Raw genomic sequence first — 23,895 nt, 5'->3', positions numbered from 1 at the left:
CGCTCTCCCAAGCCTTAAATATTGACATCCATGGTCGCAGACCATGGACGTCACGTGGCTGGACAATACTTCGGGCTGCTCTCCGCATGGAACCGTTCCGTCCGCACCTGGCACCCAGCCTGTTTAGACCAGGGGCTCCTGAGTTCCTGCCTAACAGTAGTGACCGCCCCACTAGGCACCCCCTGAGGAATCCAAATACGCTGGCGGGGGCTTCGTAATTGAGTCGAAGGGCGGGCTACCGTCATAAAATAATGGGGTTCCAAAGGTTCGAGAGGGTATAGAAACTCCGTTACACGAATTACACTAAATTTAATCGCATACCAGTTGAATTACAGAGTTGAGTGGTGATTAAACTATTAACAACAATGCCCGTGCATGGATTTCTGTTGCGACGAGAGCGTGAGAAGTTCGTAAAGTTCTGTGGTCAAACTCGTGAAATTGAGAGAGGAGAGACGTTGCTGTTAACGCGACGAGGTGAGAAAGGGATCCGGTTCTTGCTCCAAGAAAGGTGGTGCTCTTTCCCGAAAAATGGAGGTCTCAGTGTCTGGTTCTTTCCCACGAATTCGTGGAAAAGTCACCACCTCGATGCTTTCACACCAATCGCTGCCACCCTCTGGTTGTGGGGCCACTTGCGCGGGTTGATACGAGACGTTCCATCCTAATTTACTGCGGCCCTTTATCTATTTTACGATTTGCACTTCATAAATCAGGAGGGAAGTAAACCTGATGAGCGGTACTCAACGCGGCACCCGTGGTTCGGCACCTAATGGTAGGTCGAGGTTTGAGTTCTGGTTTCTTTCCACTTTTATTTATTGCCCAGATGTGAGGGCATTGCGTGAGCGCGATCTTTATGTTGGAGTTCCTCCAACACAGCTCTTGGCGAGGACTTCGCCTGAGGGAACCAGCGTTCGCTTCCCATGCCGACAAAGCAATGGGAAAAGCCCAGGGTACCGGGTAACGCGAACCAGGGGCGCAGCCTGAGGGCGAATCGCTCTCGTGCCCCATTCCCTAAACCTAAATTACAGAATATTTACAAGCTATGTACAACTAAGCGATCTGACACATAAATGAATCACGTCATGGGCTAAATATATTTTAGAGCTACTTGAGCTCCTGCGAAGCAGGCAGGTGGTGAGTCTGGCGTTGCCAAACCTAGCTAATTTTCCAGATTCATGGGGACCCAAGAGATGAGTTATGAAATCAACTTAAGTCCGTATTTTAAAGGGAGTCTCTCTTCTTCTTATTATTATTATTATTGTTGGCGGAGGGGTGGCGATGCTCGACACCCCTCCAGGTGAGATTTCGGGTGTCTGCAATTGCACGTAAAAGTTGTTTATTTAAGAGCGAGGGAAAAGAATATTCCTGACCTAAACTGGAACTAACCTGAACTAACCTAAATTAACTGGCTGACATAATCTAAGCTACCTGAAACAACTACTGCTATAAATTTTTGATTTAAGAAGTGAATGAAAAATATGTGGAAATCGGCAGGAAATTGAGAAAATTAAGGGGGAGAAATCGCAAAGAGCTTAAATAAAAGCTGTGGATTGACCGGCAGTTTTGACATAAAGTCTGCTCCTGATTTGAAGATAAAATTTCTACCTGATTTGTAGAAAAGCGAAGGAATGAAGCCAGCACGAAAGTGGGAAAAGATAATTTCTTTGCCCCAGTTTCGACTAAAGAACTTAACAGGTTTTCTATCTCCACGAGGATTAGAGATAATTTACTTAGTAATGTTGAAAATCTTCGAATTAAAACGAAACTGAGGAAATAAAGCTGAACATACAACTTAAAGTCGATTGATGAACTGCCGCCCAAGTTCGGTTTCGCCAACGTCCCGTTTTCCAAATTCTTGGAAAGGGTTCCTGATCCCGTGGTAGAAACGCATTTCTTATGGACGTCGGAATTTACGAGGGTCGGGTTTAACTGAACCAAGCCGAATCCATGATTCAGCTGCCCGACTTAAATGGTTTCAATCTGCGATGCGGCGAATACCGGGGGCGTTGAAAAAGTAGACTCGTCGAAACTTTCAGGATCGAACTGGCCCCCGTAAACGTCCCAGACCGGTTGAATTGTCAACGAGCACGTTATGGAGGTGTGCAATTTAATTGGCTGTTTGTGAATTTACAATAATTCGTTGATGCTGACCGACCTTTCGCTGTAATTATATCAATGTAATTATTGCCTTCGACAGCTGCCAGTAATTTCGTTTGCGCCATTAGCAGCGAAAACAAAAATGGCGTTTAGGTTAAAAATTCCGACTGTTAAGCATTTGCATCCGGGAAAATCAAGTAAAGTGGGTCGTTAAAGAAGTTTGTTCCTTAAAACTGGACCATCAAACAAAAACAAGGTTCAACTTAAAGTAGATCTAATGCTCCATTTTAATGGCATTATTCCCTTCAAAGAAAATCTTGTTTGTTTTCCCCAAATCCCTAGACGCTCGCTTGCTCCTCCAAGTTTCACTTACTTTCGGAGTTAATCTTTTTTGTATTAACACGAAACACGAAATTTTTATCATTGGAATTTCACTTTAATCCGTATTCACATAGACCATTCAAACCATTTAAAGCAAAAGTCGGTATTAAGATTGATAACCCTGACTGAACTTCAAGTTATAAATCGCATCGATATCGATATTGGAATTTGTTATCGCCATCCAAATATAAAATATTAGTCGTTGATCGTATCGACGCTAATGGGAAAATCGATAACTATGTATAAGGTAATGACGTCGCTGGATGAAATATTAAATGGCTAGAATTCGGAAATGTATGAATTTGCAGGGCTGGAATGTCAGGTGAGTACGATTATGGGGGAAGGTTTAATATGAGAACCAAGTGACAGATATTTAAAGGTTTTACATGGTAAAAGGGCGGAGATGATAATTTAAATTTTAGCCCGAGGCGTATTTGGCAGCAGTTCAGCCTGGAATTCCCATTGCCCGCTGTGCTCAATCCTTTTTTCGCGGAAAATTTTCATTCTAGTCACGTGACTGCAAAAATGCAACGAACCGAGCTGCGACATCGACAAGACACACGTAAAATTGTTATAAACAAATATAGTAATTTTACACCCGCCCATTTTCACAACTTCGAACCGCCCAGTGGTCGGACACAGTCCAAGGAGAGACGTTACAAACCTCGTTATAGCACGCGTAATGCGGATCAAATCGTACGATTAGGAAATAAGTTCAATGTACACGAGGCACTTGAAAGTTTCCTTCGCAAAGGAAACAACTCGAAAGTTCACGAAAAACTTCCATGATGGAAGTATAAGTTTGAGGAAATTCTAATATGACAACCTGGAGATTGGAAGATTTGCTCTTTTTGAGTGATCATTTCGGAGATTTTTATCTATAGCCATGGAATTGGGCTATACATGTGGATATCGTAAAGTATCGATTTTGAGAGTCTCACTACTCGATCGTTTGTATAGATACTGCAGGTTCCGAGATTTGCATGAATGAATGCTCCTCAGCGCGATACCGTGCTAAATCGCCAAAAATGGTAAATTCCAAATGGAATTAAAAACAATTTTTTTCCACACACCACGAACTCTTTAAGCTCGTTACGTCTTTCGTCAGAACTTACGCCACACGAACATGCCACCGAAATGTTAATACGAGGAGAGTCCGAGAAGTACCTGACCCAACACTTAAAAAGCAATGGAGACATTTTTCCACTGTTTTTCAGCACAACCTCTTTTCAGATTGCCGCACTGACATACCTTTCCTAGCGATGTTCTATGGTTGCTGTACCCTGTTTATGGTAGAAAACTGCGAATGTTTCAAAATTGGCGTCAGCCGCGAACCGAACCTCTTCACTGTCGGCAAATCTCTTTCCACCGAGCCACTTTTTCAAGTTTAGAAATAGAAAATTATTTGGGGGGGCTAAATCTGGCGAGTGGGGAGGACGAAGGAGAAGTTCGAAACCAAGTTTATTGGTTTTGGCCATCGCGACGGCGGATGCCTGGTGCGTTGTGTGACGAAGCGAGACGTTCTTTTTCGCCAAATACAGTGGTTTTTCTCTAATTTTTTCGCTCGAACAATGCAGTAAATTTGTACGATATTCTCCATTAATTGCCTTTCCTTTAGGGTGATAGTCAATAAAAATTATCCCACGCATATATCAGCAAACTGCCCGCATCAACTTTCCTGCAGATGGAACGGTTTGAAGCCTGATTCTCCCCTTTGAGTTCATAGTTTTGACCGTTCTTTCCTGTCAGCCGTGAAGTGATGAACCCATGTTTCATCCGTGGTTATGAATCGGTGCAAAAATTCGGCTTTACGGATGCGACACTTTGCCAAACACACCCTTGAAACAGCCTCATTGGGCTCTGTTCGTTCAATTGTGAACAATCGCGGCACCCATCTTGCTCAGAGCTTTATTCCTTGCTCGCGCAAAATGCGACGTCCAGTACTTCTTGAAACGTCCACCGTGTCTGCTAATTCGCGCAATTTTAACCGAGAAACGTCCAGTACGTTTCCGTGGATTTTCCCCACAATTTCTGGGATGGTCAAATCTGGAGCGTCGTTGGGTCGGCCACTGCGGCGACTGGTACGACCGCGTTCAAACTCTGCCACCCGATATTTTACAGTTGTTAACGAAGAACCAGGTTCTCCCAGAGTGGAACCTAACTGCGTTTTGATACTGGTTGGACCTTTCAAATGAAAGTGTCCGAGCACGTATCGTCGCCCATTTTGGCAAAATTTCTGAAAGCGTTCACTAAAGCCAGCTCCAAAACAAACACAAATCAACGTAACACCCTCAAGCCTTAAGCATAAGTTTTTTACGGTTACAGCCTCGTAATGCAGGCAAGTTTTTAACAAAAAATCGTCATCTATATGTTAAGTCGGGTACTTCTGGGACTATCCTGGTAAAGGTGCATGTCCGAGCCCTCACTAAAGGGAACGTGGTACTCTTAGGTTATGTAAGTCAAGACTAACTTAGTTAATAAATAACTCAAAATGGTGAGTAAAACAACTACTCCAACCGCCCCTTACTGATATGTAAGGCGGCATCTAAAAAAAATAAATAAATAAGGATGAAATAATGAACTCGATGTCTTATGCCAGGATTCATTTATAAATACAGGGTGTCCAACGAATAGTGGCCGCTGTCTGCGTCTCGGGAGGAAAAAGTTGAAACTTGGGCATCATACTAAAGTGGAGGTGATTCATTGATTAAAAGTGTTTTCATGGAAGTACTACTTCCGGTTATACCGGAAATGAATGTCAACTCGCTTATTTTAAATGGAACACCCTATATATTATCGCAAATGTCGATTCTGTGACACATTATGAAGATCTTCAATGTGTAGTGTGCTATACCTAATGTTTACGGTATTCGATATAATTAGAATTTTCCCAAAAAATTGAAAGTTTCAGTGATGAATGTATTTTCATATAATTCGAAAATGGCTGAGTATTTTGCAATGAAATTCTGCGCTGCTGCGCTAAATGCTTTACGGTCCTTGGATCAGTGAGTTAAATCAAGTTTTTTTCATACAGGGTATTTAAAAAGAGAGTCCAGTATTGTTATTCAAGAATTATAAAAAACTCAATTTTTTTAAATAGGAACCCCCTATTTTTTCAACGAATGCACATTTAACACCAAAAATAAGTACTATTTTCAATTCAATTGTCTATATCTAAATCTAACCGTTTTTATTTTATTAAAAAAAAACAAATTTCAATGTTCAGTACTTAATACTTTATTTTAAGTAACGCGTAGAGTTACTAGATGGCGCAACAATCGTCAACGATAGGCCCCTTTCTTCTGTAAGGTGCTTTGACAGATCCGCTCCATTCAAAATGATCTATTGTGCGTTTGAAGAGTTTTCGTGACGGCTTCGGTTTTTCTGGATATCGAATACCGAACGTATGACATGTTCCGGTTAATACTATGTTACAAATCACCATAAATGATAAATGTATTGAGATAATCTTCGTTTGAATAATTTACGAGTGCCGTCATGCTTAAATTCCGGCGAGCAGCGCCACCTAGTCACTCTAGACGTCATTTAAAATAAATTCTTCTCGAAAACTGTAAAAATTAGGTGTAGAACACTGTACACGAAAAATCTTCGCAACGTTCCGCAGAATCGAAATTTATTATGATATATAGGGTGTTCCATTTAAAATAAGCGAGCTGCCATTCATTTCCGGTATAACCGGTAGTGGTGTTTTCATGAAGTTATTTTTAATCAGTAGATCACCCCCACTTTAGTACGATGTCCAAGTTTCAACTCTTTCCTCCCGAGACGCAGACAATGGCCCCCATTCGTTGGACACCCTGTACATTCCAATATCTTCGCTAGTGGCATTTCTTCTGCTTTTTGGGCATTCCGCAATTAATAATAAAAAATCGTGAACTCCCAGCACTCTGATTTAGATGTTTATGCGAGCATGCTGGAATCTGAGTTAATTCCAGCATGGTATTGGTTACTCTGTAGCTCTCTATTGTCTGCATGCCCAAAGTCCGACCTGACCTGCAAGAAATATTATTTATAGCTTATCCAGATTCACTACTATTTCATCGATAACAGGTCGCTGCAAAATTTCAATCCACGAGTTTTGAACGGGATTATCGTGAGTTCGTAATATCTCCCCAAAGCGTTTACTTTAATGGGGTGCTGACGCAACACCATTTCCATTTTCTGGTTTGTCAACTCTGTTTCGAGTTTGCTATGAACATTTTCCGCTGTATTTACTCAAAAAGGGCTTTTTAAGGGCGCATTCGGAGGTACATACCTGTGATAACTATGTCGGCGACAGTCTTTGTTATAGCCCTAATGCAGGGACGTATTTCATATTTCAGCAGGTCGTCTCGGTTAATTTGCTTTAGGGGGAGCAGCGAACGTCGGGGTCCGAGACTACGTTCGGACTTATCATCGTTATGTATGTGCAAAACGTGTGCAAATCGATGCCAACCAATTATAAATTGGTTGGATGGACACAATGGCTCGGAGATAACAAAATATTCACTAATTAGCTTAGCGAATAAGCTTCCTTTGAAGCCGAAACGCGACGCCGGCCCCACATTCAAACATCGCCAACTTCCAGGAGTTCTCCGAGGTTTCGCGCAAACTTCCAGTTTTGAATCGCTACCTGCCGAAGTATTGATCTTTGAAGTGGGAGTAAGGTCACCTATCTATTAAAAAGTTCTCGAATTCAATTAGGAACTCTTTAACTCAAAGAGAAATATGAAAATTTTCCTCTCAATAGTTCATATTGTCGATTTTTGCGCCAACTTTTTCCTTTCAGGAAGAAAGCTTCCATTTACCCGGCGAAGGTGTAACCTTTGAAACTCGGTTTAATTAGGATTTTAAAGACTGTCACCCACTCTCCTGTATACAATTAGGCGGCAGTGAATTAATATGTGAACTAATTGGTGCCTTGAGTTCACTCAAAAAAAAAAAAAAAAAAAAAAAAAAAAAAATTTAAAAAAAATTAAAAAAAAAAAAGAAAAAAAGAAAGAAAGTTTCAATCTTTGCATGAAATTTCATCTAAGAGAAGAATTAATGGAGCTGCCAATTGCTCTTAATTGATAGGAAGAAAGCTTGATGAAACGTCCGCTCCACTTATTCTAATTTTGATTAATGGTTATTTCTCAATGGGAAAGACCTTGGAAAGTTTCTAATAAAGCTTTAAAACTACCGCTGCAAAATTTCGTAGACTCTCCCGAATTAACCCAATGCATTTTGACTGAAAATGCCTCCTTGCCACTTAACTCGCTCCGAAAAACACATTTCTCGGCAACTTTAAACTCCAACTTGACTTAAATTAAAACAAATCCCCGCCCTAGCTGGAATATATCGTATAGTTTTATTTACTTTTGCCTCCTAGCTGGCTGGTGCCATAAATTTTTCACCCAACTCGTTACAACTTCCCTTAGCGGCGTTCTTTCCTGAACACCAACTTTCCGCTATTATGTGCCAGGAAAAATAAATTAATCAAGGAAAGGGATTATATGATTATTAATTGTTCACGTAGCTTCTGATGGTACGAACACTCGAGAAAAGAAACATAAAATAAATTAGGTATTTAGCACCCAAGTTTCGTCTTAATCAGTTGAAAAAATATCTCAAAAACCGACTGCTTTGTTCCGGTGGAAACGCGAATCCCGTTCGGAAATCGTGCCTTGTCCGCCCCTGCTTTTATTAAGTTATCGATTCAAAGTTGCCTCCGTTACCCCTTTTTTTGTTGGGTGCACCTGTAGAATATTATATCACCTTCTACAGCACTGTATGTATGTGTACGCACGATTCAACATGTATGTACTAAGTCATTAGTGGACCACAGTTTTATGACGTACGCCAATGTTTCCAATGCAATTCGACGTTTCTCTAATGGTTTTTACCCAAAACTAGACGCTCCTGTAGTTCCAAATGCCGTTTGTGCCGATTACATAGGATTCTCACAGCTCTTTGAAATTTTTAGGAATTACTACCGTAATTTCTACTTTTCGCCCATTTTTACTTCAATTCACTTACTGGGAAATTGTATTTTCACCCCCCGTTGCGGCGGGCTTTCCGAAATTTTCGAAATTTACAGCGAGAAATGACAGCTTTTTCTCTAATACGTCGAGGACTCTGCGTGAATTCCACGTAGGTACGCCCCTGATCTTGTAAACAGCCGCCATGAACCGGAGCCCGGCATTATTCGCCAGAAATTTCACGGATGTTCCAAATCAAGTAAAAAAATTGAGCTTATGTCCAGAAAAACAGAGTTACATTGCTTTTTTACCCGCAGCACCATATCGATTCTCCCTTGTGGGGAGATCAGGTAGCTCTATGGTTAGAGCGGCTAAATTTCGACTGAATGACAATGAACTACTCTAATGAGCGGCTACTTTTCCTTGGCATTTTTGCCGCTTTGTTCCCTTTTGGCACGACTTTAGCATTATTACAAACTCGTTTTCTGTGGGCTCCCGTACATGTTTCCAAACAACAGAAAACTGTTACAACGTTTGATGTACGATATTAATTATCATTCACGTGTCGGTTTTCATGCAAATCGACGATGTCTGAAAAGCTGTCACAAGCCTTCAAAAATGGAATTGAATTTTTTGGATTTTTACTGATTTTGAATTCCACATAGGCGCGCCCCTGTTTCTTTCGAAATGCGTTTGTGAAGCTTGAAGTTATGGTTTCTCAGTACTTCTGAAGACCACCACCGAACGTAGTTTATCGAATTTCCTTATCTCCTCTTCAATCAGATATTTGGTAAATTTGACTAACGAATCAACACAGGTGTGTTAGAGGGAAAATGGAGGAGCGATTGAAACCGAAATCCCACAGATTTTGGGTTCGCGTTAACGACTTACGCGATTGACGTTAATGCATTCGTCTATTTCACGAAATCCAGCGAATTTCACCGCCGGAAGTGGATCGCATCCAAAAACAATTTCACATCACCAATCAGAGCAGAAATTCGTTCCTAAAAAGGTCAAATCAGTGCTGTGGGGCCCCCGAGTTTAATTTCCTCCGATGCTGCAATATCTATGTCCACTTACAGATCGACGCTTTCTGATCTATTTTGATCAAAATAATTCACTGAAACTAGACCTAAGTGTCTAGAAGACCGTAAACGAGACTTATACCTACGAGTTGCTGGTAACTCGACGTGGTCCTTTGAGGAGACGATAGGGCATCAGGTGAGGAGTATTGCATATTCCGGAACTCATCAGATTTTGAGTTATATTCGCAGAGTGATTTTTCAAAACATCTTTTTTGGGTTTTTTACTTTCGCTACTTGGTCATCTACCTAACATTGTGACCTTCCACGTGTAGCTAAGTTTGACCGGAAATATTTGCATTGCGTGAAGATTTAGTTATTATTTAAATTTAAGTTAAATTGTTCATCAAAAGCATTTCGACTTTTTTTTTGGGACTGGAAAGGACCGGTTGAATACGTAATTCCCCCTTTGGATAGCTACTGGATTTGTGCGCATGTTACCTTTAAATTTTTTTGAAAATTCCAAAAAAAAAAGTCGGGGCAGCTGATCCTCAAAGGTGATTTTATAAAAGTTCGGACTCAAAATCTTCACTTAATGCCAACGTTTCCGAACATATTTCGTTCCATACGGAGATTCTGGCGTTAGACGAGAGATGGAGTGGCGAAAGTAAAAAATCCCAAAAGGGTTTTTTGAAAAATCGCTCTGAAATCGTCAAAATCCCGAATTAAAAAAGTGAAATATCTCAAAACATAGTGACTTTTGGAATGTGCATTTATGAGCTCAATTTCCCGCCCTCGTGCCCCGCCACCACCCTAAAGAAACACGTCGATGTACCAGTAACCCTTGATATGTGAGAAACATATCATCTCCTCCTGAAGGGAAAACAATCCGACGATGGACTGTTTCCATTTTGAAAGCCATTACCAAAGCTAGAATGCCTTTGCACCATCGTCCAACTAGCCGCTTCTCCTCTAATACAGACAAATTACCTGTATGTTTGCGGAGCCCTATAAATAATATGGACTAGGAGTGGCGATTCTTCAAACAGAGCTTTGTAATCTTGACCCATTTCTTTAAGAGTGCGGTGAAGGGTTCTTATGTTCTCTGACTATACATAAAGTTCGAAATGTCCCTTCTAAGAAGACACAAAGCCTCCGATGCGAGAGAAGGGAGGTTAAGGGCTACTTAATCGAAAGTAGAAATACAGTGAGTGAATTTTAATAGAATTAAAATTGCGAAGAAGAATGAAACGGGGCTGCACGACGTCTGCAAGAAATGCTTGAACGGATCGATGTTCCGTCAGATTTGCAGATCTAGAGCAGTGCTGCTACGATTCTGTCAGGCATCTGCAGGTCCAGGAACCCAATCCACCGCACCAATTCACGACGACCGACAATCCTCGACATGAAGCCGAAAAAGGAGTGTTCCCTGGAAATTTCCAGTGAGAATTTAAAATAGTCATCGGCCTCACTGGATATTTAATTTTCTCCTTCTGCAAGGTAAGTCTTCCGACGTATCCCTCGTTTCGTTTGTTGCAAATATTTGTTCGCAATTCGCTTTATGGGGCTGTAGCAATCAGAGCTCTAGTTTCATCAAATGAAAAGCGTCTAGGAGGAACTTTTAAAACTAATAAAAGACTGTAGAAGAGTACTGGACTTCTTGCAAAACTGAAACTGGCAAAAACAACTTGATGATTGTCGAAACTTTCGACAACGTGGCAAGAACAGGTTTCTTGCAGGAAGTAGCTCGCGGTCTCCCTCAATTTCCAGAGCCCAATAAAACTGCGAAACCCCATTCTTCCACCCAGCAACGTGGAAATTATGACCCATAAAATATCCAAGCTCAACTTTTAGAATCCTCTAGTAGCTTGTTAATCATAGTGAAATATTGATGTACTTTCATGTTCAGGTAGACACGCTAGCAGCTTAACATTGAGCGATTTGAACACGCAAAGAACACCTTGTAATAGCTTTTTCCACTAAATCCGTCAGTTTTTTTTGCATAAATAATTACCCCACGTGTTAAAATAAGGGCTAGGGCATTGGCAAAGCCATTTTTTAAAGACATCCAGAAATCCATTTAAAACGATATGAAATTCCAAACTGGATAACCCAATGTGACCTAGTGACCTTTCGACTAATTAATTAAGAGAATTAGGTTAAGTTCGGAGGATAATTACTGTTAGAGTTACTTCACTATGATACGTGAATCCGCCCCGCTCGGGGCCGCCCCGCAAAGGTCATTTCAGCAGTGGTCATCGCAAACGGTTTCCGCACTTTCGACTTACACTTCGCCTCTCAGGTAGTCTCAGAACTAAAGACATTCAAATGAAATCGCGCCGAATCAAAGTTTTCCCCCCAAAGTTCTTATTTCAAGACGTAATTTTAGAATAGGGCCCAAACTTACCCCTCTCGCAATTCTCCCCGCCCCTCCCCAGGGGGCACAGGCACTTGACTGGTTCCTCGTCACGTTCGGCATGGCAGCCGCCCCCGGGGCCGCAATCCAAAGTACAGGGCCGGACAGTTGAGATGGGTAAAGTGGATTTTAAAACACACGAACTGGCCGAGGTCAGCTTTTGTTCCAATCTGGGGCCCACGGTCGTGAAATTTAAGTTTTCTGTAAAAAAAAAAAAAAAATTAGAGGAATTGGCTCGGTCGCACTCTAGAGGAAAAGCGGCGTGGCGAACTGATCTCCCTTTATGAGTTCCTGGATTCGAAACGTCATGTGTTCATAAAATTTCCCTAAAATCGACCTCAAATCGAAAAAAGTTTGCATTATGTGAGTTTTTTGACGAACTTTGCTGAAAAACGTGCATTTCGCGTATCGACATCAACTTCTTGACGAAAGGGAGAACTCTCGATAAAAGTTGCTTACGTCAAGGTACACAAGAGAGAAAATATTTTTGTTGGAATTATGTGTCCAGGTGGACATTTCTCAAAATGTTTTAGCCACGTTATTTGAGTTTTTTCCTTTCCTTTCAAAGGTATTTCTAATGTTATACTTTAAGTGAGTTTTTGGAATTATCGGATTGTTTTCCAATTGTCTAAGGAGATTGAATTCGCCCTTAGAGAGTCTCCGAGGCGCTTAAAAAGGCGCTTTTTCTGCCTCAGAGAACACAAGCTCTCAGAAAGTCTTCTCAAAATGACTTTTTTTGAAACCAACCTTGGAAGAACTCAAATTATAAAAGTCCGAGGTCTTTCAGTTGGGCGGAAATTCAACACTCACAAACTGGCTACGAGGATCGGCAGGCCGAATTCGACCCATATGGGTTTTTTAAACTTTGAATTTCAAAGCGGAAAAGAAAACTAAAAGACCTTTGAAAAATAGTGGAGGAGGATCTTGCGCGCGCAGGTTTTTTGAAAATTGAGGTTTTTGCAATTTTCTGAAATCAAGAGTAGTTCGAAATGCATGCAGTAGCGCACAAAAATTGAGACATTTTTTAATTTTTTTAGTTCATTCGAGTATGTCTTTTCAGGGATCCCTCGTATGCATAAAATTTTTGTTTGTGACGAACAGAAATCTTCGATTTATTTGTTTATTTCACATAAATTCCTTAATTTGTTTAACAGGCAAAAACGACTTTTTGCTCGTTTTTTGTTTATCTGCGGTTGTTGCAAAGTTTTGCACAAGTTGCGAACGAACTATTATTCCACTGTAAACGTGGGTAAGGCTAAGTGTATATCTCGGGATTTGCAACAAGAAATTGTCCAATTACGTGAAAGTGGTGGAAAACAAGTTCATATTTCAAAAAGTACCAAAATTTGCAAGTCTCACCTCAAAGATTATATCTGCTCATCGTGGTGGTAGGAAAAGTCCTGTAACATAGGAAAGCACAGGACGACCACGAAAAGCTTCCGCCGCAGTTGGTAAAATCACTAAAAAAATCTCAGAAAAAGTCCAGGTAAGACGTCCACCATGTGCTGTTGGTTTATTCGGAAGGGTTGCTCGGTAGCAACCCCTTCTATCAAAGAGGAATATCAAAGCTCGTCTTCGTTTCGCTCGGGACCACGTGGAGTGGACTTGTGAAAAATGGCGCACTGTCCTTTGGACTGACGAAAGCCAATTTGGATCAGATGGGAGACACTACGTAAGACGACCAAAAGGCAAAAAACACGACGCAAAGTACCAAGTACCGGCCGTGAAACATGGAGGTAGCAGTGTTACGGTCTGGGGGCGCTTTGGTCGGTCTGGTACTGGATCAACTGTTGAAGTCAAGGGAAGAATGGACGAACTCCAATACCGGGACATCTTGGAGAATCAAATGTTGCCTTTTGCGGAATATGAAATGCCTCTTCGTTGGAGATTCCAACAAGACAATGACCCCAAGCGTACTTCGAAGCTTGTCAAAACTTGATTATCAAAAAAGAAGAAGGATTTCATTGACTGGCCATCACAATCGCCAGATTTAAATCCTATTGAGCGCTCGTGGGAAATGCTAAATCGCCGTATTCGATTGAAAAATATTCGAAATGGGGCTGAACTTCTTGGTACCATAATGGACGAGTGGAAAATCGTTCCTGAAGTGTGCCAAGCTTGCAGATTCGATGCCCAGAAGATGTCAAGCGGTAATTAATGCAAATGCGGAACCGAACATTAATTTTTACTTTTCTTCGTAACAGAATTCTTTTGTAAACAGAAGTTTCAAAACTTTTGTCCGCCGCTGTATGTAATTTTTTTTCAATTTTATATATCAACTAATTGATGTATTCGAAACTTTCTTGTGGTAGGACAGAGCCCACATCCGCCCCATAAGAGATTTTCATATTAACGAACGTGATAGAAAGGTTCAGAATGGAAAGGGGCACGTCATGGAAAAGGTGATCATCTTCGAGGGTTGTTAATTTGCAAATTTCAAATTCTCTAGCAGCGTTTTGCATAAGTTTTGCAATGCGGAAGTCCGAATAAGTCCGATTTTCTCTTACATTAACAACCTGTTCGGCTCGAGGCTCATTTTTCATAATTTCCTCGATATTGACGCGGCCTCGGAGCGCTCGTAAATAGTCCTCAATGGCGACTGATGAATTTAATATTGACAATTTCCGAATATACCGAGTGTAATCTTTCGCGGCGTAAAATTTATCACAAGGCCAAATTTCTCAAAAATAAACAAAACTGGCAACCGCTGAAATTTAATTCCAACATTTCGTATGCACAGACCGCGTAAACATTTGGTTTTATGTACGTCAAAGTTAATTTAAATAATTAAATTAGCTGCACTTGGCCTCGAATGGCGTTAAGTGGCACATTCGGTGTTTATTTATTGACCCTGTTCAAGCGGAAGTATTTTGCTTATGCCTTTAATTTGGAATAGAAAATTCCACCTCAAAAATTCCAGCCTGGATCGGGATAAACGGGACTGCAACACGAGCCAATTACCTGGACCTTAATCAATAGGCATCTCTCAATACAGTTCTTGGTGGTGGCTTTTACAAATGGCTTTATCGAATCGCTTTTCCGCCAGACCCGCCGGGTCTAAGGCAACGCAGCCCGCGATTTTCCATTAACGTTATGTCACTTCTACGTAGGAAAATTGGTTTTTCTCCCGTGCATACGTGAAGCCGCACACGTCCATGGTGGAATTCCGTGCCCGTGGCCGCACCGCCGACTTGGCTGGAACTCTCGCACGTGACCATTGGAGCAAACTCGCAACTTCCCTCCCCCAAATCAAATAACAACTATAATTTTCTCATTATGTCGGCTCACTTGGTCGAAGTCCTCAATCTTATTTATTTCATCGGGAAATCGTATACATCAGCGGAAACTTCTCGAACTGACATAAGGCGTCGGAATTTCATTATTTGGATTTTCGTCTACGCTTCCGTATTTGTAGGCGAACATTCCAAACTAAGAAATCAATTGGATGACGTAATTGCTGATAAACTGGGTTTAAATTGCGATTTCGGTTCCAGCGAAATGTGGAAGTTGCAGGAGAAAAGTGCGAGGAGACGCGGGCGTTTTTTGACAGAGCCGGAGCGAGCCCGCGGCGGGCGGCGGCGCCGGCGATGCACGGGAAACTCCCGCGGCCTAGCCGATCCTGACCTTTTTTTCCGGTCGAAATGTGCGGATAATTTCGAAAATTCGCTTTTAAAATCGCGTTTCCCACTCGCACGGACTGACGCGGCCTCGAAATCAGATTTCGGCGAAATTTTCGACACCTCGAAAAATTTTCCACCCAATAACGATAATTAAATGCATATCGCACATACACAACATTTTAAAGTCCCATAATTGAACTAATAAAATATTTACACGTGGAAATCTGCCCGAATTTGCGATATGCTCTTTGGGCAAAATCGGAGCTTCCAAACGTGCCAATCAAACGGAAAACACGAACTTTCCATATTCAATGAACAATTCCGCCGAACATCAATACGGTCCCAAATTTTCGGTTCGCAGTAATTTACAAAACTACATGGAATAGAAACGGATTAATGTATCTCTTTCGAATTGAAATTTCTCGTCGGGTTTCGCATATTCGAATGTGGGTTTTATGGTCTTAGATTACGTCGAACTCTTGCTTCATTCTATGTAAACAATCCCGTTATTTATCCTGGGGATTTTCCGCGAATTAGAAAGATGCGAGTTTCCCAGCAATGAAGCGATGGAAAAGCGAAACGTCCAATCGAAATATCGATTTCGGGCCCGTCAACGTGGCACGTAAACGGGCATACAGCTTTGTGAATGTCAAATGACCGGTGTCCATATATTCCTCGTCAGCAATCGAAAGAGCTAAATTATTCAACCTACCTGAAGCTGCAGCTGACGCTGTGAAGTTCGAGTAGCTTTGAGGGATTTCGTTGGAATCAGCACTCGCGTTGGGAAAGGATATTTCCACTGCATCTAATTCCACGTCTTTTTCATATATCAGATCCAGTTTCAGTTCCTCCACCGACTGCGTTGACGCTGAAGAGTTGAGTTCTGCAAATTGAAAAGGCAAATCAGCCGGGCCGTATCTATTCACAGCGTTTATAGCTGGCTGGACACAGTAATGCACTACTTGTAATTAAATATCAGTGGACTCGTTTTCACGGAGAGCTGGGCTCTAGTTTAAATTGCAACCGAATTTAATCAAACTCTATTAAGCCATCTATCTACTTGCCGATGAAAACATTTTCGACCGCGGTTTTTCGCTTTATTCAAAGTTGCTTTTAAATCTAAATAAACTTCAGGGCTATTGATTTGCAAGAGAGCTCGAAAGGTATGAATGTGCGGATTTCGTCGGTAAATACTGCAAAATTTCCACTTTTCTTTATCGGTTCGAAACTCCTCCGAACCCATGCAAATATCGCTTAATTCCCGACAGGGACGGGGGGCACCGTTAATTCCTATCAGAATTGGTCCGCGAGAGCGTTTTCCTCGAGGTCACTCAGACGAGATGGAGGTCGCCTCCTTCGCGACGAGCGTCTCCCTCTGAAGAATCTCTTTCGCGGAGGCGAGTTTTTGCCACGAGCGGAATATTCACCATTCAAGGAGCCAAGTTGTAAAGCGTGAATAATATAATAAGGACGTTTCGGGATCGGCAATTGCGGTGGTAATGGAACAAATTGCGTCGTTTCTCGCGCGAGAAGCAGTTTTGTCTGCACGGCTCCGTGAGGGTTGAATCATCGCTTTTGCAGCCCGTTCGGCTTCATTACCCCACGACTTTTTTTTTTTCCCGAGCAAAATCCGATGCAACTACAGCGAGCCCTCGACGATGGGGCGGCGCTGGCTGCGTTCCCGTCTCGAAGGAGCAACACGAAGGGAAATCGGTTTAATTAGGTCCGCGAGTCTCGTCGTTAGACTCACTCCATAAAAATCAGATAAATTTTTGATTTTCCATCTAAGAGCTCAAAGAAGGGCGAAACGCCACCTCCATTGTGTACAAAGTCGTAATGCGCGCGATGTCATTTAAGTACGTTCGAGACTTTTGGAAACGGATTTTTTTCAGCGGCGAGGGGGGGGATATGAGGGAAGGGGGGGGGAGAGAATGGGAGGGCGAAGAGGAATAGAAGGGGAATGGGAGGGGAGGGGATAGGGACGTGGAGGGGGAGGATGATGGGGTGGATAGGGGAGTGTATGGGAGGGGAGAGGAGGGGATGTCGGGGTGGGGGAGGAGGAGAATGATGATGATGATGATGATGATGATGATGATGAGGAGGAGAAGGAGGAGGAGGAGGAGGGGGTAACAGTCCATTCACGCAAAGGAGCTTTTGGATGGTTGGAATTGCGCACCCTCCTCAGTTAAAATTAAACGAGAACACTGTCAACCCTTCACTGAGGTCCAAGATTCACGTCCTTGTTAACGTTTCGGTGACACAGCCGCAACCGATTTCGAACCTTGGGAGACAAAGAACGGGCAATTGAAAATAAAGGGCAAACTGAAATGTGCGAGAGGCGAATATTGAAAATGTGTGAAATGCTCTGAAGTTCGTCTTCTGGATGGAGAAAGAATCATGGATTTTTTGAGGTGATTTTTTTTAACCGACATGTTCGCCGCGTGAATTTTTGCGAGACATCCGAAATCTACTGCTAGAAAGCGCAGATTCCAATGTCGAAGATTACGGCAACATCTTGGAAGAACTGAAAAACGTAGATTTTGATCCGAATCACGATTGAATAACACTTAATGTTTCCCCTTTATTCGTGAATGTCCCATTTAACAAAACCCCCTCAATTAGAAAAGATAATGGAGAGTCCTCCGTTATTTTCCGCCTTCGTTCCATTATCCGGCAATTCACTGCGCATGGTCGCAAGTCAAACCGAAATATCACACGGAACTGTACGAAAAGCAACAACAAATTTCATCCCTACAAAATGCAAATTCTACAGGAACTTCACAACGACGATTTTGATAGGAGAATCGTGTTTTGCAATAGTTAATTTGTTTTTAACAAACGAGGAATGCACCTTGTTCCTTAATGGTCGGGTCAATAAATAGAGCTGCCGATATTGGAGTGAAGAAGATTTCCACGTTTTCAGAAGGGCTACTACACAGTGACCAGAAAAAAAATCATCTTTGTATTAATTATCTATCAGAAACACCCTTGTAAGACCTTCGTTGAATTGAAGAAAACTTAACTGGTAGAGTCGTACTTAAAATTACGTAATAGATCCTTTAATAACTACCCACTTGGAAGATCAAGTTGTTGGTAACGTCTAGCAAGAAGACCAAATTCGTTTCCAGAAAAATGAAGCTCCACCGTATTGCATTCGCCTAGTGCGAGAACGGTTGAGTAATAGTTTTACCTACAAATGGATTGGTCAAAAGAGACCACTAGAATGGGCTGCGCGATAGCCAGACTTAACGTCGTGTGATTACACTTTATGGGGGGGGGGGAGTTTGAAAAAGGAGCCACAGAGGCAAGCGGGATTGTTAGAGGAGCGATATTTGAGAATGTAAGGGGAGAATTTCAATATAGGGTTTATTAATGTATGAAAAACAGTGAAGAACACTTCACACATATAACAAACTAAAAATGTTGAAAATAGGCATTCTAATTTTGAATGTGTTTTTAAAGACCAGTAATAAGAAAAATTTGTTATTTTACTATTTAGAACGGCCATGCAAAAGTGTATTGCAACAATTTCCTAATTGTCAGACAGGTTTAAATTTAAAAAAAAAGTCTAACTTTCAACGCTATCAAAATACAAATAAGAAAATTGAATTTAGATTGATGAAAAAACGCCTAAATGGACAATGCAGCGCTGAAATGTAACGAATTAGGCATCAAAATGTAGAAAATGAAAAGCTCCTTAAAACGATATATCACTTAACCCTCTTTAGCAATTTTAGTTATTTGAGAGAGCAGCTCCGAGGGGTAGAGGGTTGAAAGAGGCGCAATGAATCCTATACAAAAGTTGTTCCTCCTCGATAGCAAACTCAACGGGTTCCGGCGATTTTTGAAAAATCCATCTCGTTTCGAGGTAATAGGGGAGGGAAGTTTTTAAACTGACACTCTGTATGATAAATTATCGACGACCGAGATTCTAATTTTTGGTTACAGAAGTAGAGATAAACGAAGAAGTGTTCAAGTTGCGTAACAACGGTCTGAAATGCGAATATTTATAAACAAAGTAAAAAATTACTCTATTTATGCAGAATATTACTTCTTCTGCGCCAGAATATACGTTTTAAAACAAAAATACAAATTTAAAAACTAGGAAAAAAAAAGTTTATTCAAGGAATAGTAAACTTCGATATCTCTAAACCTAAAGAATAACGATTTACTGACTCATCGGCTAACTAGCTAACTGACACCAACTGACTGACTAAACGGCTATCGACATTAGCATTTAATACAGAATTAATGCCGAGGTTGGCATTTTAGTCCGTTGTTGGATAGTCCGGATGCCCGTGTAACTCCCTCGAATCCGTTAAAAAAAATTAAGCCAGCAATGGGAACATCTCTAGACCTTGCGGTTGTGTCTATTTAGCAAGACGTAAGAATTTTTGTATGAAGGATCCCTCCTCCGTCCAAAGCCGAAAAATGAAAGCGAACTTTTGATCGCTATTCATGAATCACCTTGTATGATTGCATACGAAACGCGCAAGCTTAGAAGGAGCAATGTCAATAAATTGATATTTTTATGGTTTTATTTGGACAGAGCGCCCATTCGTTGTTTTTAACCTTTAAATGAGCAAAAAAGATCTTCTGTTTTTTCCTATTCGCCCCTTTTGTGTACCTCAAGATGCCAGAAAATACGTTGTAAATTGCTCAGGTGAAATCCAGCGGCTCCGTTCCGTTACCCTTCGGCTACAGCAGCTGCATAACGAACAACTCAAATTCACATCAGGTACCGGAATTTGGGTTGCGGCTCCACTTCCGGACTTGCGCACAAGCATTCTGACGTGAAAAATGCTGCGTGCGACTAATTCGAAATAAATTAGCAGTGAACCGTTATCTGCCCTTGGAAATGGCTTCCTGCGCGGAAAAAAAACTGTTATGGATCAGCCTTGTTTCGAGGTCGTGTACTCATACACAAAGTTGTTCGTAGCAAAATAAAAAATGGAGAAAACAAAGCTCTCGATCATTTCTGCCTGTCTCCTTGACGCATAATAGAAGTTATAGCGGTTCCATAAAGGTTGTTTACATCAACATACAAAACAGATGGGGCTGGTTCAAGCTAATATCTACAATTCCCGTTAATGAAAAAGCGCACGAGTGTGCCATCAATAAACATTTTAGTTCTCCCTTCTGTCCTGTAAATTTGGACTGTTGCGCCTTTAAAACGCTCGTAAATAAATTAAAATTATACTTTAAACCTTGCCGGACCAGGTTACGTATGCATCGAACGGACCGGTCAGTTCTCTCATTTATTTCGACGTAAAGGACCCTCGCGGCAGTGAGTTTCTTTGCGATCAGGCCGATTTCATCGTAAATAATTAGTAAATGGTCTGTTTTCCGTGGAAAGTCTTGAAATTGGCATAGAAAAGCTTCGTCGTAACGTTTGTCAAAATGACTTTCCCGAATTGATTTCTTGGCTTGGAATGTTCGTCGATAAATACGAAAGCGTTGGCGAAGATTTAAATAATGAAATTCTAACGCCTTATGTGAGCTCCACCAGCTTCCACTAAATATATGATATCGAGACGAGCTAAAGACCGAAGACTTCGATCAAACGTGCTGCAAGCTACGGATAATTTAATGAGGGAGTTGTAATTGTTATATGATTTGAAACGAAACAACTTGGAAATTTGTTCCATTGAGCAAGTACAGAAATTACCGAAGTTGAGTCGATTTTAAATGTAGGAGAACGGCGGATAACAGCGTAGATGTAGCTTCGTACAGGGTGTCTCAGTAGCTTCGTTAAAAGGCGATAGCCCCGTTATGGTCAGATGTACTCGAAAATGCTTTGGAGATGGACTCTTCGGTTTGGTCAAACGCGCGACTTCTGTTAAAACTCGCGCAGCGGATTAACTTGCCGTTGAGCAATTCAATCTACTAGGTGCGCAACTAAGTTCCGGGTTTCACGCATGGATGGCGCTAACGACGCGTGTCGTCGACGTAACGGCGGAGGAAACTGCGTTTTGTTTGTAGCTTAAGACAGTTGACATCAGTAACCAGCTGGAGTGTCAACGTTTATCGCAACGCGAAGTCATTTTTCCTAACGAAAACGTCGAGTTTCGTGCCGAATAAACAACATTTGCGGGGGAGGTTTCGCTTTTCTCCTTCAACTTGGAAAAAAATGCAGCTGCAGCACGTCATTTGCTTGAGGAGGTCTGCGACCACCATGCACCATCGAAAACTGGTTGTGAAGGCCGGTTTAAGTGCTTCAGAAGGGGCGACTTCGACGTCGAGGACGAGAAACGCTCCGGAAGACCAACACCATTTGAAGACGCCGATATGCAAGCGTTATCGTATAAGGAGGCAAACACGGGATCAACTTGCAGAGTCATTCGACATGATTGGTCAAGGTATTTCCGAACGTTTGCATGCCATGGGAACAGTTAAAAAAAAAGGGAAAATGAGTGCCGCACTGGTTCACTGAGAGACAGATGGAAAATCGGAGAACCACTTCCGAAATTTTGCTTTTAGGGCATAACAGCAAGAGCTTCCTGCAGCGGATTGTCACTGGACATGGATAGTGGATATACTTTAAGAACTCAAAAAATCGTGGCTTCCACCTGGCGAAGCTCCGACATCGACGGCACGTCCAAATCGCTTGAGAAAGAAGGTTCTGCATTTGGTGGGATCAAAAAGGAATCGTGTGCCGTCAGCTGCTGAAACCGGGAGGAACTGTCAATGGACATCGCTACCGACAGCAACGAATCAATCTGAATAGTTCATTGCTCGAAAAACGGCCAGAATGGGACACGAGACACGAACGAGTGAACGAACCCTCCGTGCTATCGCGCTTCCATCGTCCGGGACACCATCAAAACGCTGAAATGGGATCTGCGCCCGCCATATTCTCCAGACCTGGCCCCCTCCGATTTTCACTTGTTCCGATGGCTTGGCAGGGGGGCTAAACTTGGGCGATTCCGAGGAGGTGCAAAATCGGTTGGACGAATGGTTTCGGTCCAAAGAGGCGCCATTTCATCGCCGACGTATTGATGCGTTGCCAGAGATATGGCGAAAATGTGTGGACAGAGAGGGACAATACTTTGAATACGCCATTTTTTGCGTTCCCCTTAAAATTCTCCATTTTCCATTGATGGAAAAAACCCGGAAACTTAGTTGCGCACCTAGTAGTTATCCTAATTAACTCGTTACACATGAGTTTAGATTTGAATCTGGGATCAGCCTGTAAGGAACCTGGGTGCCAAGCCTATGAACGTAATCGTTCCTCTAGACGTCCTACCTAATATCACCAGATGTTGGCGCCCAGGTGTTCCTAATGAAGAGGACCCTGTGTAATAAATATTCACCCCGTCCTTTTGTAAAAACCGAAGCTAAGACACGTCCCGATTTCGATAACTACAACCCTCCAACAAAATCTCAATTATGCTATCAATGTTAGTCACGCTATGAGGATGGTTATAGTAAAGCTGTGGCCGCGTTGCCTTCTAGCTCTATTACGCCCTTGTGCGTTAGATATTAGCTTCAGCGTTTAAGATTTTGTAAATAGGGAGAAGTTTCTTCACGCGCGTTAGAGTGAGTTGGAGTGAGTGAGAGGTTGTTGGTTCCTTTTGTGTAGGAAAACGGTGTACCAGACACCGCGAACTCAGGGTGGTCCTTTACATTATCCAGTCCATCGCTGGTTAAAGATTCGTCCGCACACAACCTGCAACACCTGATCCAAACGTTCCAGATAATATTTTAGCACTTCGGGCCGGACTCAGACAGGACAACTTTACTGTTTTTACTACTTCCTGCTGTCCGGAAGTCATCCTCAAGTTCCTTATGTCAAATGAAACGCCCGGTATATTTTTGTATTTTAAGATTCTACAAATTGAAGTAATTAAATAATCATTAGGTCGCCCTATTCCTACATCTCACGTCGAAATACCACGTGACATTTTTAGCTGTGTAGAGCTCAGAAACGTGCCCGTAATTTCGCGTACACTCTCCTAATGCTATGCGGTAATATGTTTACGGAACGATTCAACGTACTTAATCAAATTTGCAAGTTTTAATGTTGAGTAATGTTAATTCCAAACATCTTTGTTAGCTTTGCAAGCTAGAAAAGGAGGTGTTCTGTAACAAATGTGAATAACATCATCATTATTCTGGCGGCGGTTGCTGTAAAGTCTCACCCATCTTCTAGACAATTAAGTAGAGAAAATGATTTAAGTTGAGCCGTGATATCAAGAATCTCATGTGAAAATCAAATGTGTCCGTGACATGTTACTTCAAACCAAGAACTGAGTGAAAACGACTGCTTGAAGGGGGCGAATTTTGGTTGCTAAATTCAAGGAAAATTAGCTCAGGATGGTACGTTTCTATCAAAAGTCCTATTTTCAGACGAAGCTGCAATCGGCACACTAGTGTGCAGAAAACACTAAATACTAGATGGA

General features: G+C 41.8%; 1 protein-coding gene across 4 annotated transcripts in view; it reads right to left on the bottom strand.

Moving 5' to 3' along the window:
* LOC136348067 (pikachurin-like) overlaps positions 1 to 23,895 on the bottom strand; it is a 207,456-nt gene that overhangs the window by 103,405 nt on the left and 80,156 nt on the right. For all 4 annotated transcript variants that reach the window (XM_066298616.1, XM_066298615.1, XM_066298614.1 and 1 more), the window contains 2 exons: positions 16,206 to 16,376; positions 11,865 to 12,074 (listed from right to left, as the gene is read on the bottom strand). In XM_066298616.1, the coding sequence (XP_066154713.1) occupies positions 11,865 to 12,074; positions 16,206 to 16,376 (381 nt within the window). The remainder of the gene's footprint in view (positions 1 to 11,864; positions 12,075 to 16,205; positions 16,377 to 23,895) is intronic.

The sequence above is a fragment of the Euwallacea fornicatus genome, chromosome 31, assembly GCF_040115645.1.
Source record: "Euwallacea fornicatus isolate EFF26 chromosome 31, ASM4011564v1, whole genome shotgun sequence".
NCBI lineage: Eukaryota > Metazoa > Arthropoda > Insecta > Coleoptera > Curculionidae > Euwallacea > Euwallacea fornicatus.
This window is presented reverse-complemented; position numbering and strand designations above follow the sequence as displayed.